The following is a 14,897-nucleotide window of genomic DNA, read 5'->3' on the forward strand; positions in this document are numbered from 1 at the left end:
GGTGTAGAGTTAGAGCCTTGAGTTAGAGAGTTAACCATTATTGGTTTAAGCTTGCATAACGGGTTTAGAAATTTATATTTGGGGTTTCGGGTACTCGCCTTGTTCAAGGCTTGATGTAAATCCCTTTGTAGTTGGGAGTATGCATGACATGTTTTGGAAATACATTTGAAAAGAAAAAATATACGCATGGTTATAAATCATTTTGGAAAATATTGCATATTTACTTTAATAAGTTACTAAAGTGACACCCGAAAACGGGGCGTTACACAAAACACCATCTACCAAACAAAGCATAAAAGTTTAAACTAATAAAAAAGAGGGTGTTAAAAGTCAGAGTTGGTAAGAGTGTGTTAAAGTGACTATCTAAACCATACATATAAGTATTTGTGCGATTTTACAAATTACAACCACTTAGCTTTTTCAGCTTTTAACTTTCTTTTAGTTTATGAGTTAAGCGTTATTGATAAAAGAGAGTGTTAAAGTGAGTGTTCACTCTCCTAAAAAATTATATCTAACATGAAAAATGCTAACAACTCACTCTAATTAAAGACACATTTCTACACAATCCCTGTGATTGATTTATTTTTTGAAACATTAACATATTTCTCTTATTTCTAAAAATTGTATGTTGATTTTTCACAAAAGTAAATCAATTTGGAATGTGTGTTCATGTTATTTTTTGTACATCAGAAAGATAAATTACTCTTTCTAAGGATTTGCCACCCTAGGTATGAAGCTTGTCACCCTACCTTTTTTTTTAAATCCCGAAGTACCCTACGGAACTTAAAGTTTCGTATTAAATGAAGTTGAAAATGCCTCTATCTTTACATACTGAAACAAATACAAAATTTTATATCCCGTATTGATACGGAACTTTAAATCCCGTATTGAATAAATGGGGTGCCAAACCCCATACCTAAAGTGGCAAACCCAAATCCCATTTGATCTCTTGAATTTTCTCACCCCAACTCATATATATCGCCTAACCTCCAAATGTGTGTGTATGTGTGTAACATACTAGTATGATAGAACCGGATTAAGAAAACCCTTGGACACACACTTCATTTTTATTTTGTCTTTTGTTGGGTCATAAACTCCCCCCTCCTTTTTCATGTTGCATTTGTTGCTTGATTCGACACTTTAACCAAGGGAGAAAATAACGGTGACGTTGTGTTTAGATCTCAGAAAGAAAGACGCTGCTACCACCACCGAACCCCCTTCACCCACACAGTTTCATTTCATACATACATACATACATACATACATAGAGATTCAGAAAGAAACACGAATCGATTTCGAATCCACAACGAATGACATCCTCTACGACGTCGTCTTCTACCTCCGCCAACCTTCAATCAAGGTTCGCTTATTTATTTATTTTTCAAATTTTAATTCATCAATTTTCTCCTTCTCAAATCTCATGCTATACATACTCTGTTTCATTCATTCGGAAATTCAATTCAATTTTGAAAACAACACATTGCTTTCTTCAATTTATCTATATGTATCTATGTATGTTTTCATTTTTATTTTATTTTTTTGCTATTTTAGATAAGTGTTTTTTGAATTCAATTTGATTCGTTGGGTTTGTTTTGGGTGCACTGCACAACAGGAGGAGGATCTGAAGGCTGGTGAGCAGGAGTAGGGTGTGCTGATTGCTGCAGGCAGTTACAGTGGGGAGCAAAAACGGAGTGGATCGGAGGAAAATGGACAAGAGCAGGAGCCGAACCGATCTACTCGCCGCTGGCAGGAAAAGGGTATCTCATCATTATTGCATTATCAATTTCAATTCGTTTAGTTTTGTTTTTGATAGACAAATGTTAAGTCGTTAGTAATGTTAGTAAATTAGTCCCTCTCAGGTTCGAACCCTAACCTTTCACCCTTCATCTCACCCAACCCTTATGTCCCCTAACTCTTTATTGGTTTAGTTGAGTGCGTGTGTGTTGTTAGGAGAATGAGCTGCACCGCATGCACCTCTTCTGTTTCATGATTTTTTTTTGTAGTTAGATTTTGGTTCAATTTACTGTTGTTTTTAGGAATTAGGGGGGTGGGGTTGGATCATATGAACTGTGCAGGGTGAACTTCAGAGAATAAGATACCAAGATGTGATCACTAATTCACGATTCACGATTGATGAGAACATGAGTGGTTTAGAATTTTATGAAATACAAAATGCCAGTGAGTCTACTTGATTGATTTTCTCATAAATTTTGTGTCATGCATTTTAGTACCTGAAGGCTGATGTGTGAACTGGATTGTTTTTTTTAATAGGATCAGAAAACATGTGATTTTCTTTTTTTTTTTCTCTTCCTAGTTGGTTCCTTTTACTACTCGGTTTCAACATATGTCATACAATTGAATGGCTGCAGTTCTTAGTTTTGATTATCATGTTTTTGTTGTCAGCTCCAACAATTTCGTCAGAAGAAGGATAATAAAGGTGGTAGTAGCCGTGGAAAATCATCAAAAAAGTCTGATAAACCTCAGCTACCTGAGTCTGATGCTGATGCTGACGCTGCAAGTAGTACCTCTATTACAACGGGATCATCACCTGTTCCTGATGGAAGTGTTGAAACTGACAGTGACTCGAATGTAGTGATCACAGAATCATTAGACCCACAATCTATGGAAAACTCGTCAGCTCCTGACAATATTGATCCATCTGTTGATTCATTGTCAGAGGCAACGACTTATGATACAGGCAATGAAACTGAATTGGATTCTAATGCTAAGTTAGCCCTTCAGGTTCATGGGGTCATCGAGAATGATTCTGAGTTGTTCGCCCAAGATCAGGGGCGAAGTGCTCAGGATATTGATGCTGATGTGGCAAAAGATGTGTCTTTGAGCGCTTCAGATATCCTGGGTCCTGAAGCATATGATCATTCATCTGCACCTGTTGCAGTTTTCTCCTCACCTGCTTCTGTTGTAACCGCAGTGGGTGCGAACAATGAAGGTGTAAAAGATGGTGAAAATACGGAAGAATTGTTGCTTTTATCTGAGGATATTCCCAATACATTTGTGATGCAAACAAGGGAAGATCAGGTAACAGATTTAGGTTGTGCTCTCTCTCTCTCTCTCTCTCTCTCTCTTCAATTTAACTTTGTACTTTATGTTAAAGAACTAGAATATTAGTTGGGCATGGTGGGGAAATTGATATGTAGATTTGATTTATAATTTATATTCTCATTTGTTGCTGGGTAGGGGCTATGCAGGAAGCTGATGGTTTAGATGTGAAGAAATCTTGTCAAAGCACTGATGTAATGAACAATGATCAAAAAGAGCTTCCTTGGGTCAAGGATGGTGAGAGTGATCATTCTCTTTCAGGAATTGCTATGGAGAATACTAGAATTGAGGTGGCATCTCATGAAGCTGAACAACTAGGTGAGCCAGTTGAATTATTCTCCTCTCTTGAGAACATTATGCCAGATAAGCTTTCAGGTTCTGATGAAGGCCAGGCAGATAATATTGCAACTGCGGTGACTTCTATGAAAAATCAGGAGAGAGAAACATTACGATGTTCATCTTACAAGGAAATACTTCTTCAGTCTAATCAAGAACAGAGTCGTAAAGGAGTTTGTAGTGAACAGGACATGGGGCTTCATGAGGGGCTTACCCAAAAATGTACTCCTGTTGGATCTGCAGTTGAGGATCACACTCACGAGATGTCACTGGGAGCTCATGAGGGTAATTCAACCAGACAGTCTGACCGCTCTCCTATTTTTGATGTGAGCTCAGTTAATCTCTTGAAGCTGGCTGAAATTATTAGGGGGCTTAATGAAGAAGAGTATCAATTTCTGCTCGAGGCAAGAGGAGCAGTTTCTGATGCGGATCCTTTACCCAGTAGTTCTGTTCTAACAGTGCTTGAATTTGCAGAAGCATTTCAGAGACTGAAAGAAGATTTTTTTCTTGCTAATTTGATGGAAAATATATTCAATATACAACTAGTTGAACAACTGGAGCTACAAGTGGAGTCTGATAATCAGCGCTTCCAATTGATTGGTGAATTATCTCAGCTACGTGCTTCTCATAATGAAGTTAATGAAAAGAATCAGCAACTTACTGATGAACTTGCTAATTGTCATTTTGAACTTCGTGATATTTCTAGCAAGAGAGTAGAAGTACAAAACCATTTCAGTGCTGCCATGGCAGAGGTTGATGCTCTTTCTGCTAGATTAGTTGAGCTGCAGGTTAATTTTGAAATGTCTCAGAAAGATTCATCGGATCTGTCCACAGAGTTGATGGACTGCAGAGGCTTGATCTCTAGTTTACAGGCTGAAAAGAAGGGCACAAATGAAACTCTGGAATTGGTGACTGCTGAGAAAAATAAACTTATGGAGGAAAAGGAATTTCACATGTGTGAAAGTACAAAGCTGGCTGCTGAAGTAGCTGACATCAAGAGTTCAACGGAAGCAGCAAAAGTTGAAAATTCGAACCTAATTGACATGATCTCTTTGTTGACTGAAGAGAGTCATAAGACCAAAGCAGAAGTTGAGCATCTCTTGCTTGAGGTTGATAGGCTATCCTTAGATTTGGTTGAAAATAAAGATTTGGTGGCAAGTCTACAGGCAGAAAATTCCAACTTAAATGGGAACCTTGCATTGTCAGCAGATAAGATTAAAAATCTTGAAGATGAGAATCATTCTGTTTTTATTGAGAATCAAGGGCTCTCTTCTCAAATCGTTGTCCTACAAGAACAATTGTCTATAGAAAAGGGGGAGCGGGTGAGGTTCGAAGGTGACCTTCAAGAAGTCACAATACACTTGGTACAACTTTCCAATGAAAATGTATTTCTCAATAGCACTTTGGAGGAGCACAGGGCTAAGCTAGCAGAAATTGGAAAGAAACACAGTCAACCATTATCTCAACCTGCAGACCTTGGGAATCAAGCACAAATTACACGGGGACATAGTGAGGGTCTTGAAATTGCAGTTGCTGAAGATTCTATGCATGTGGATCAGGAGCCAGATGAAGGTGCACCCAGTGAACTTGAAGTCTTCAATGATTCTCATGGGTTTGTTTCGTTGAAGACTTGCTTGGATGAGGGGGAGAACCTTTTGGTTAAACTTGAAAAGGCAATTAATGAGTTGCATTCTCGATCAGTATTTGCCAGCAGGTCTGATGGGAAAGTTTCTTCACCTGCGGTATCAAAATTGATTCAAGCTTTTGAATCAAAAGTACTTGAAGATGAGCATGAGGCAGAGGAAAGGGATAGCAGTGATGTTCAATCATCATCAAACTCACTTATCATGTTTACCATGGAGCAAATTGAGAACTTGCGAAAATTGCTTTCAAAGTGGGAGCTGGAGGTTCAGAGTGCTGCTGCTTTGTTCAAGGGAGAGCGAGATGGTAGGAAAATTGGTGATGCAAAGTACAGTGATCTCGAGGACCAGTTCAAAGGACTGACGCAGCATTGTTCAGATTTGGAAACATCCAACATTGAACTATCAGTTCAATATGAAATTGTAAAGCAACTTCTGGGTGAAATTCAAGAAAATAAATGTCAACTTGAGGAACTCTATGAAGCTCTCAAGCAAGAGAATACCTGTCGTAAAGGTAAAGATACTGAACTCCATCAAAAGCTTGGATATTGTCTATCAAAAGTTAGTGAGTTGCACACTGAAATGTATGGAGTGAGACAAAGTTCAAATGAGATGGCTATTATTATTGGCAGTCAACTGGAAAATTTGCAGAAGGAGGTGGCAGAGAGGGGAATGCAACTTGAGCAAGGATGGAATGCTTCTATCGCTGAGATTGTTGAGTTAGTTGGGAAGCTGAATGAATCAGTTGGGGAAACTTTGTACTCAACCATATCTTCTGATACTCATGATAGCTTGGATATCAGTCATCAGTTAGAAGTTTCTGTTAAGGCTGCCACTGAATTGATTTTCGATCTGCGGAAGAAACTCGAGGCTACTTATTCAGAACATGAAATGATGTGTACATCATATAAAGAAATGAATATGAAATGCGATCATCTGCTTGGGAGGAATGAAATGTCTATTGGTGTATTACATAAGATGTATAGTGACACTAGGAAACTTGTGCTCAAAAGTGGTGGGTCTACGGATGAAAATGTGATTGATGAACAATGTGAGGCTCTGCCTGATCTACTGAACTATGATAGCTACCAGCCCATCATGAAACATCTGGTGGATTTATTGAATGAGAAGCTGAAACTTGAGTCTGGTACCAAGGAGATGAAGTCAGAATTGATGCACAAGGAAACAGAATTGGAAGAATTGAAGATGAAGTGTCGTGGTTTAGATTCCATTGGGAAGCTAATTGAAGATGTTGCACGTGTGCTGAATGTGGAAAATCCAAATGTTGAAATAAATAAATCACCCCTTTTGTACTTAGATTCATTAGTGTCCAGTCTTGTACAGAAAACCAAAGAGGCTGAAATCCAATATCACACTACTAAAGAAGGCTACGGATCTAAGGAGATGGAATTGGCTGAATTGAAAGAAAAGATGTATTATCTAGACACACTACGTCTTGAGAATGAAAATGAAATCCTTGTTCTAAGGGAGAGCTTAGATCAAGCTGATGAAGCTCTTACTGCTGCTCGTTCTGAATTACACGAGAAAGCAAATGAACTTGAGCATTCAGAACAGCGGTTGTCCTCTATTCGGGAGAAACTTAGCATAGCTGTCGCTAAGGGTAAAGGGTTGGTTGTACAGCGGGATGGCCTCAAGCAGTCCCTGTCGGAGACTTCCAGTGAATTGGAAAGATGCTTGCAAGAATTAAATTTGAAAGATACAAGACTTCATGAGGTTGAAACAAAACTTAAGACCTATGCAGAGGCTGGTGAGCGTGCAGAAGCTCTGGAATCTGAGCTTTCATATATTCGTAATTCAGCTAATGCTTTGAGGGAGTCGTTTCTTCTTAAAGATTCAATGCTTCAGAGAATAGAAGAAGTTTTGGAAGACCTAGATCTGCCTGAGCAGTTTCATTCAAGTGATATAATTGAAAAGATTGATTGGTTGGTTAGGTCAGTTGCTGGTAACTCATTGCCCATGAATGATTGGGAGCGGAAGGATTCTGTAGGTGGAGGTTCAAACTCTGATGCTGGTTATGTTGTTACAGATTCTTGGAAAGATGATATTCAGCTACAACCGGAGTCACAGGATGATTTTAGAAAAAACCCTGAGGAGATGCAGAGTAAATATTATGAGCTGGCTGAGCAAAATGAAATGCTGGAACAATCATTGATGGAAAGAAACAGCTTAGTTCAGAGATGGGAAGAGCTTGTCGATAGGATTGATATGCCTTCGCATTTGCGGTCTATGGAGATGGAGGACAGGATTGAATGGGTAGGAAGAGCACTTGCCGAGGCTAATCATCATGTAGATTCTTTGCAGCTGAAGATTGAAAAATATGATAGCTATTGCGGATTGGTAAATGCTGATCTAGAGGAGTCTCAAAGGAGAGTGTCTGCTCTTCAAGCAGACCTTAGAGCCCTCACATCTGAGAGAGAGTTCCTTTCTGAAAAATTAGAGGCTCTAACGTATGAATATGAGAAAATATCAGTCCAGGCAAGGGGAGCTGAACTTGAGATTGAAAGGCTGAACAATGAAGTAACTAGTTTGAAGGATAATTTGGAACAGAAAGCTGAAATAGAAGAACAAAATTTCACCATTGATGGCAGGATCAGTAAATTGCGCGACTTGGTTGTTGAGGCCTTGTCAAAATCTGAGACAGAATATCTGGTTGCTGATAGGGAAAATATTGATTCCTTGGAAGAATTGCTGCAAAAGCTTATAGAAAGTCATGCTAGTCTTTCATCAACAAAACCCACATGTGGCGTTGTATTTGATGAACACAATTCACAAAATGATCACATTAATCTTCATTCGGAAAGAAGTATAGATATGCATGATAAGGAAGGGGCTGATATTGATAGATACAAAGCAGATCTAGAGGAGGCTTTGAGTGAATTGGTACATTTGAAGGAGGAGAGAGACAGAAATTTGGAAAAGCAAATGTCTTTATCTGGTGAAGTCGAAACTCTGAATAAAAGAACTGAGGAGCTGCAAGAGCTTGTTAACCTGGAGGAGCAGAAGTCAGCTTCTGTTAGAGAGAAGTTGAATGTTGCAGTCAGGAAAGGTAAGTCATTGGTGCAACAACGAGACAGTCTAAAACAAACAATTGAAGGGATGAGTGTTGAGATAGAGCGCTTGAAATCTGAAATCAACAACAGGGAAAGCACACTTGCAGACCATGAACAGAAGTTGAGACAGTTGTCAACCTACCCCGATAGGGTGGAAGCTCTTGAATCTGAGAGTTTGCTTCTGAAGAACCACCTGGAAGAAACTGAGCAACATTTGCAGGAGCAAGAATATTCTTTGAAACTGATTTTGAACAAGTTAGGTGAGATTGAGGTTGGTGGTGAGGGTCATATAAGTGATCCGGTGAAGAAGTTGGAATGGCTTGGAAAATTATGCAGTGATCTGCATGATGCTGTGACTTCTTTAGAACAAGAATCCAGGAAATCTAAAAGAGCATCAGAGCTCCTCTTGGCAGAGTTGAATGAGGTTCAAGAAAGGAATGATAGTTTTCAGGACGAGCTCGCAAAGGTGGCTGCTGAACTTGTGGATCTCAAAAAAGAAAAGGATTCAGCTGAGGCCGCCAAACTGGAAGCACTTTCTCATCTTGAGAAGTTATCAACCGTGCATGAGGAGGTTAAAATGAGCCAATCTTCTAAGATCATGGAATTAAAATCTAGCATGAACCAAGTCTGCAAAAGCCTTGGCGAGGTTCACAATTTATTGACTAATGTTCTTCTCATGGATTTGGACTCCTTTCGGAATCTGAAGGCTGGTCTTGAGTCTTGTTTGAAAGGAAACAAAACGGCAAATATGGTGAATTCATCTGTCAACAGAGAACAGGCTGGCATAGTCTGCAGGTCATCTGATACTAAGGTATTAATATCACACTGATACTCAACAAATTGCTCGAAATGATATTTTACACCAATTTTTTAATTTATTAACTTCAATATTTTTTTGACATGGCATATTATGAGAAAAAGAGAAATAGAACATAGACTGCAATTGGCTGATAGTGACAATGATCTCTCTTTTTTTTTCCTGCTATTTTTTTTCTGGGTGGGTAGGCAGTCTGTGTTATTACGTTCTCTGCTATTTTACTATGCTATTGTTATACTGCCATTCTCTGATGTATCTGGTTCTAGCTGAAAGCAGACTTGTCAATAGCGCGCGTGGTGCGGGGCGGAGCAGTGCTCCCCTGTGATGGCAACTGCCATAGCGGTGCGGATGGCCATTGCAGTGGTCGCGCATGCAAAAGCGGCCAGAACCGCCTGAGTAGCTGAGAGTTTGCAGCGCAAGAGAGAAATAGGTTTTTCTGAAAGAGAAGGTTCAAAAAGTCTAAAATGCCCTCAGAATTAAAACTTAGTGCTATTAGTTGAGGGCATTTTTTGTTTTTTGGTTCTATTAGTTGGGGCTATTTTTGGGTTTTCAGTCTATTAGTTTGGGTATTTTTGGTATTTCAATTTTTTTAACCTAGAGAGGCCCCCAAAATACAAAAAACACAACAGCTGTCTTCTTCTTCTTCCTCTACCTCCTTCCTCCTTCTATGCGTTATACCGCTATCGCATTTTTTAGGTTGCCGCTCCGCTATCCGGGATTGACAAGCCTGGCTGAAATCACCTTTTCCAAGTTGTTCATTTGTGCTTACATATGTGGTATAACGTTGTGCTCATGCCCACTGTTTGATGTTATTTGAATGATTATTGGAAGGTAGTTGTTATTATATTTGGTATAACATTGTGCTCATGCCCTCTGTTTGATGTTTTTTGAATGGTTATTTAAAGGGAGTTTCCTCATCTGGTATGCAGAGGGATTGGACAACTTAAGTACATATTTGAGATCTCTAGTCACATTGCTTAATGCTTTCTTCTAGTTTCTTTTTCCTCAGCCCTTATTGCATTTTGTCACTTTATTCAAATGATATTTTTAAAGTAGAATAAATTGGGCAATGTAAATTTTGTTGCAGAAATATTAGTTTGGTTTTCACATTTTGGTGCCTATAACTGTTATGTGGTCATTACTTTAAATTAATTGTTTCTTGAAAGTAATTTTTCTTAACTTTTTTAGCAATGTAAGATATGTTTTAATGTGCTTTCTAAGTTAAGGTTTGTAATAAACTTCTATGATTAATTGGGTATTTTGGTACATTGTTTTTATGATATTCAAGCCTGTAATTGTACGTGGAAGGTATTTATATTATATATAGAATGTTGCAGCTGCAGTTCCAACACAAAAAACCCTCAAACTCTGTTTTAGTTGATAGCCCAAATTTTATTCCTTACCTAATATGACTTATAGTTTGTCTCGCTGTATTAAATTTTCATGAGGCTAAAAGAACTCGTTGCATTCCTTATTATTATTGTGTAATCCGAGTTATTAACTTCCTTAAATGCTTGTGATATTTCCTGCCCAGAAGAGCTCCATGTCTGCAGATTCTTGGCCAGATTTCAGCTCAATTGACCACCATGATTATAACAACGTAGTTGAAATTTTTCATCTATTTGGGAATCAGCTGAAAGAGTTCTTGGAGGTGGTTGGTTATCTTAAGGAAAGAATAGACATGCACTCAAGTTCGGCACTGGAGCAAGACAAATCTCTGTTTAAACTAATGGCAGATATCCAAAGAGAAATAACTTCTCAAAGAGAGTCATGTGAAACCATGAAGAAAGAAGTCAGCGAACGAGATCGGGAACTTGTTGCATTACGTGGGAACATTCTGTACCTTTATGAAGCATGCATTAATTCTGTCTCTGTACTTGAAAATGGAAAAGCTGACCTGGTTGGGAAAATGTTTGATTCTTCAAATCTAGGGATTAACTTGAAAGCGCCATTTTCCGATGAAATATCTGAGGAATTAATTAAAACCATGGCAGATAGACTGCTTTTGTCTGCAAAAGGGTTTGCTAGTATGAAAACTGAATTCTTAGATGCTAATCAAAAGGAAATGAAGGCTACTATAACAACTTTGCAGAGAGAGCTTCAAGAGAAGGATGTTCAAAGAGACAGTATTTGCTCAGAGCTGGTAAAACAGATTAAGGATGCTGAAAATGCTGCAAACAGTTGTTCTCAAGATCTTCAATCCTTTAGGACTCAAGAAAGTAATTTAAAGAAACAGGTAGAAGTGATCGAGTCAGAAAGGAAGATACTTGAACAGAGAGTCACTGAGCTACAGGACAGGCAAGGAGCTGCAGCTGAATTAGAGCAAAAAGTGAGATCTCAGACTGGTATGCTGGCTGCCAAAGACCAAGGTGGGCATTGTGTGATTCTTTGTGTCTTTAAATAAGTAAACATGTATTATATCTTTTATAGATGAGAACTTATAATGTTTTTGAAACTTAATGGTGTATTGCAGAAATTGAAGCACTGATGCATGCACTTGATGAGGAAGAGATGCAAATGGAAGAACTGACAAAGAAGATTGTAGAAGTTGAAAAGGTTGTTCAGCAAAAGAATCTAGAGATTGAGAACCTTGATTCTTCTCGCAGTAAGGTCATGAAAAAGCTGTCCATAACTGTAAGCAAGTTTGATGAGCTCCACGACTTGTCTGCTAGTCTACTTTCTGAGGTTGAAAAGCTTCAGTCCCAATTGCAAGAAAAGGATTCTGAAATTTCTTTCTTAAGGCAAGAGGTTACTAGATGCACTAATGATGTTCTCATTGCATCACAAACGAGCAACCAGAGAAGCTTAGATGAGATCTTTGCGTTCTTGATGTGGGTTGACACGATTGTATCTCAAGATGGGATGGATGAAATACATCCTGAAGTGAAGAGCAGTAGTCATCTTAATGAATACAAAGAAGTACTTCATAAGAAGCTGATGGCTATACTGTCAGAATTGGAAAATCTCAGGGAAGTTGCAGAGAGCAAGGATTCAATGTTGCAAGTGGAAAAGATTAAGGTAGAGGAGTTAAACCGCAAAACAGAAACTCTTGAGAAGTCCTTGCATGAAAAAGCACTGCAATTGAATTTGCTTGAAGGTGTGGAAGAAACTGGAAAGAGAGTTGGTTCAAGCTCAGAAATTTTGGAGGTTGATGAACCAGTGGTAAGGAAATCATTTTTTTTATGTAGTTGAGTTGCACTGGTACACTAGTCTGAAATAAAGATTCTATTGGATCTAGTTCTATAGTTAGTGATGAAAGGATATTAAAGATATTTTTTTTTGTCAACATTACATTGACACAGTTATGGTCAATTTGATTGTGAAATGTGAAGGGATTGAATTAACTTTTTTTTATATAGGTGAATGAATGGACAGCATCAGGAGCTTTTGTAACCCCTCAAGTTCGTAGTTTACGCAAGGGCAATAATGATCATGTTGCCATTGCTGTAGATGAAGACCCTGGTAGTACTAATAGGATAGAAGATGAAGAGGATGACAAAGGTAATTCTGCACTACGTAACCTATTTCTGGCTTCTGATGCTCTACAGTTCCTTTTATTTAACTTTGGTTCCCCTCTTGTGTTGCAGTTCATGGTTTCAAATCACTCTCATCATCCAAAATTGTCCCAAGATTTACTAGACCTTTGACTGACTTGGTTGATGGCTTATGGTAGGCATACTCTTCCATGTGTTTTATGGTTTTAAATTCCTTTGAATTCAATGTGAATGGTTTGTGTTCATATTCTTCCAGGGTTTCTTGTGATCGGACTCTAATGAGACAACCTGTCTTGCGGCTCGGAATTATAATGTATTGGGCGATAATGCACGCACTCCTTGCCTTCTTTGTTGTTTGAGGTGAGAGGCCCTGATTTGAATGATGCTCTGTGTTAGCCTTGTATAACTAATTGACCTGCTTTGTAAAATTTGAAGCCGGGCACAAGAAGTGCTACATGGATTTGGGATAGCTGATTGAATCTATTGATACGTGAGAAAAGGACTCAGTTTAGTTGTACAGTATCTTCCTGTGGCTTGCTTTTCCCAGTGGTCACATATGACAGTTCCCTATAAACTGAAATAAAGCAAAAGATGCACCTGCCGGAAAGATTAACCGGCAGCGATGAAGAGAAGATGAGAGATTGCTCCATATTTGAAGAGCAATTCAAGTAGATTCTGCTCCAGAAGACCTAGTTGGTGGTGTTTTCTCAAAGGACCTGAATACTTGATGCCTTTTTACCTTTAAACTAGATCGCCACTCTTTTGAAGGGATATATTACTTGAAACGTCTTGGGACACTCGTGTGTGGATAAGTGACCAGTTAGGTATAGAAAAACTAATTCTTTGGTACTTCTTTAAAGGATTTTTTTTATCTCCTTAGCATAAGAAATAACAGTTGCCATTATTTTTGTATTCTTAAATCAATCATAGCATCATTATTAATCTTTTAGCTGCGTCGAGCATTAACATATTTAGATTTTGACCCTCTTATATATGCTTGTGGCTTGGTTTCTGCAACAAAAGAAATTTATTCAGGAATTGGTGGAGGCATTAGCTAAAAGGTTGTTTTTAACTTGGATTTGGCTCTGTTCAGTTGTATTAAACTGGTCAATATACGTATAACAATTATGTTTAAAAAATCGGTTTGGTTTGTTGAATATCCAGAAGCATTGGCGATGCGTAACATTTACATATAAAAGCTAAAAGTTGCAATTTCTTTTAAGTAAATCAAGTTAGGTTTAGCTCAAATGGTAAGAACTAGGGACACAAGAGTTTGGTGGGATGAAGAGTTTAGGGTTCGAACCTTGAGGAGAGACTAATTCACTAACATTATTAACGGTGCCCACTAGGGTGGGCAACTTTAAAATTTGGTCCACTGGTGGACCATCATTATATGCTGTTGGATCTGAGAATCTTGAAATATTCTTTTCTTTAATGGTTAGGATTGAATGATAATAAAAAGGATAGAAATGTAAATTTATAACTTCTCTTCATCTTCCCCAACTCACCCTGTTCTTCATCTTTCCCAACCCACCTTCGTCCCTCTCCCCCACCTCCTCCCCCCTCACTCCCACACCACCACCACAAAAAATTCCCAAAACCAGAAACTCAAAAATCTCCAATGTCTAATACCCAGAAAATCCCCAAAGTCAGCCCACTTTCACCTGTGTGGCACATACTCGGCGGTGTTGCTCATGCCACTGGTGGTGGGATAGGCGCGGGCTTTCTTCCACAGATCTCTAATCTCCGTCGCAATCGGCCCATAGACGCTTCCACACGCCACGAAACCACGCCGGTGAGGAGGAAGAAGGCAAGGTCGTCGGCCAACGGAGAAAATTTTTAGATCTGGGTTTGATTAACATAACCAATTTTCAGAATCAAAGATATCTCCCAGAACAATTTTTCTTCCTTTTTGTTGTTTTCTGATCATCAAGGTATGATGCTTGAAAAAAGCACAAGGGAAGAAAGCATAACAGAAACATAATAAAAAAAAGTGAGATCCAGATGAAAAAATTGTAACTTGTGATGATTTATATATGAAAAAAAAAACGATGAAGAGAGTGAGAGAAAGTTTTTCCGTGTTTATTATAAGAAAATTGAAGGGAAAAACAGGAATGAGAACATAATGGGTAATGGATGAAGGGTGAAATTTCCGTCAGCAGCCATGGCTCTGGATGACAGTGTGATGTGTGAAATTTTTAGGGTTCAATTTTTACATAATTTTATAGAAAATTACCAAAAACACCCTTGGTCCATGGGTGGACCAGTTTTAAAATTGTCCACCCTAGTGGGCACCATTATTAACAATTAACATTTGCCTATAAAAAAAATTACTTAAAACATTATTTATGAATTTGACTTTTTTTTCTACCTAAAGCAAAATTGTTATTGAAACAAATCGCATTGAGACAACGCTTCTCAATATAGGCCCAAAACCAAAAACTGAAGGAGACAATTAAGATGAAAACAATGTCCGCCC

General features: G+C 38.4%; 1 protein-coding gene across 6 annotated transcripts; it reads left to right on the top strand.

Annotated features, from left to right (window-relative positions):
- Nucleotides 1-1,068: 1,068 nt before the first annotated feature.
- Nucleotides 1,069-13,367, top strand: LOC130717153 (trans-Golgi network-localized SYP41-interacting protein 1). 6 transcript variants are annotated; one of them, XM_057567282.1, is made up of 10 exons: nt 1,069-1,360; nt 1,613-1,757; nt 2,404-3,052; nt 3,199-8,918; nt 10,459-11,293; nt 11,398-12,086; nt 12,284-12,425; nt 12,512-12,593; nt 12,675-12,778; nt 12,854-13,367. In XM_057567282.1, exons 2-9 carry the CDS (start codon nt 1,707-1,709, stop codon nt 12,775-12,777), a joined length of 8,271 nt encoding a protein of 2,756 aa, XP_057423265.1. In that variant the 5' UTR covers nt 1,069-1,360; nt 1,613-1,706; the 3' UTR covers nt 12,778; nt 12,854-13,367. The 6 variants fall into 6 exon arrangements, with proteins under 6 accessions (XP_057423265.1, XP_057423264.1, XP_057423267.1 ...); XM_057567281.1 differs by having other exon boundaries at nt 12,675-13,367; XM_057567284.1 differs by having other exon boundaries at nt 2,404-3,039; nt 3,210-8,918; nt 12,675-13,367.
- The last annotated feature ends 1,530 nt before the right edge of the window (nt 13,368-14,897 follow it).

The sequence above is a fragment of the Lotus japonicus genome, chromosome 5 (genome assembly GCF_012489685.1).
Source record: "Lotus japonicus ecotype B-129 chromosome 5, LjGifu_v1.2".
Classification (NCBI taxonomy): domain Eukaryota; kingdom Viridiplantae; phylum Streptophyta; class Magnoliopsida; order Fabales; family Fabaceae; genus Lotus; species Lotus japonicus.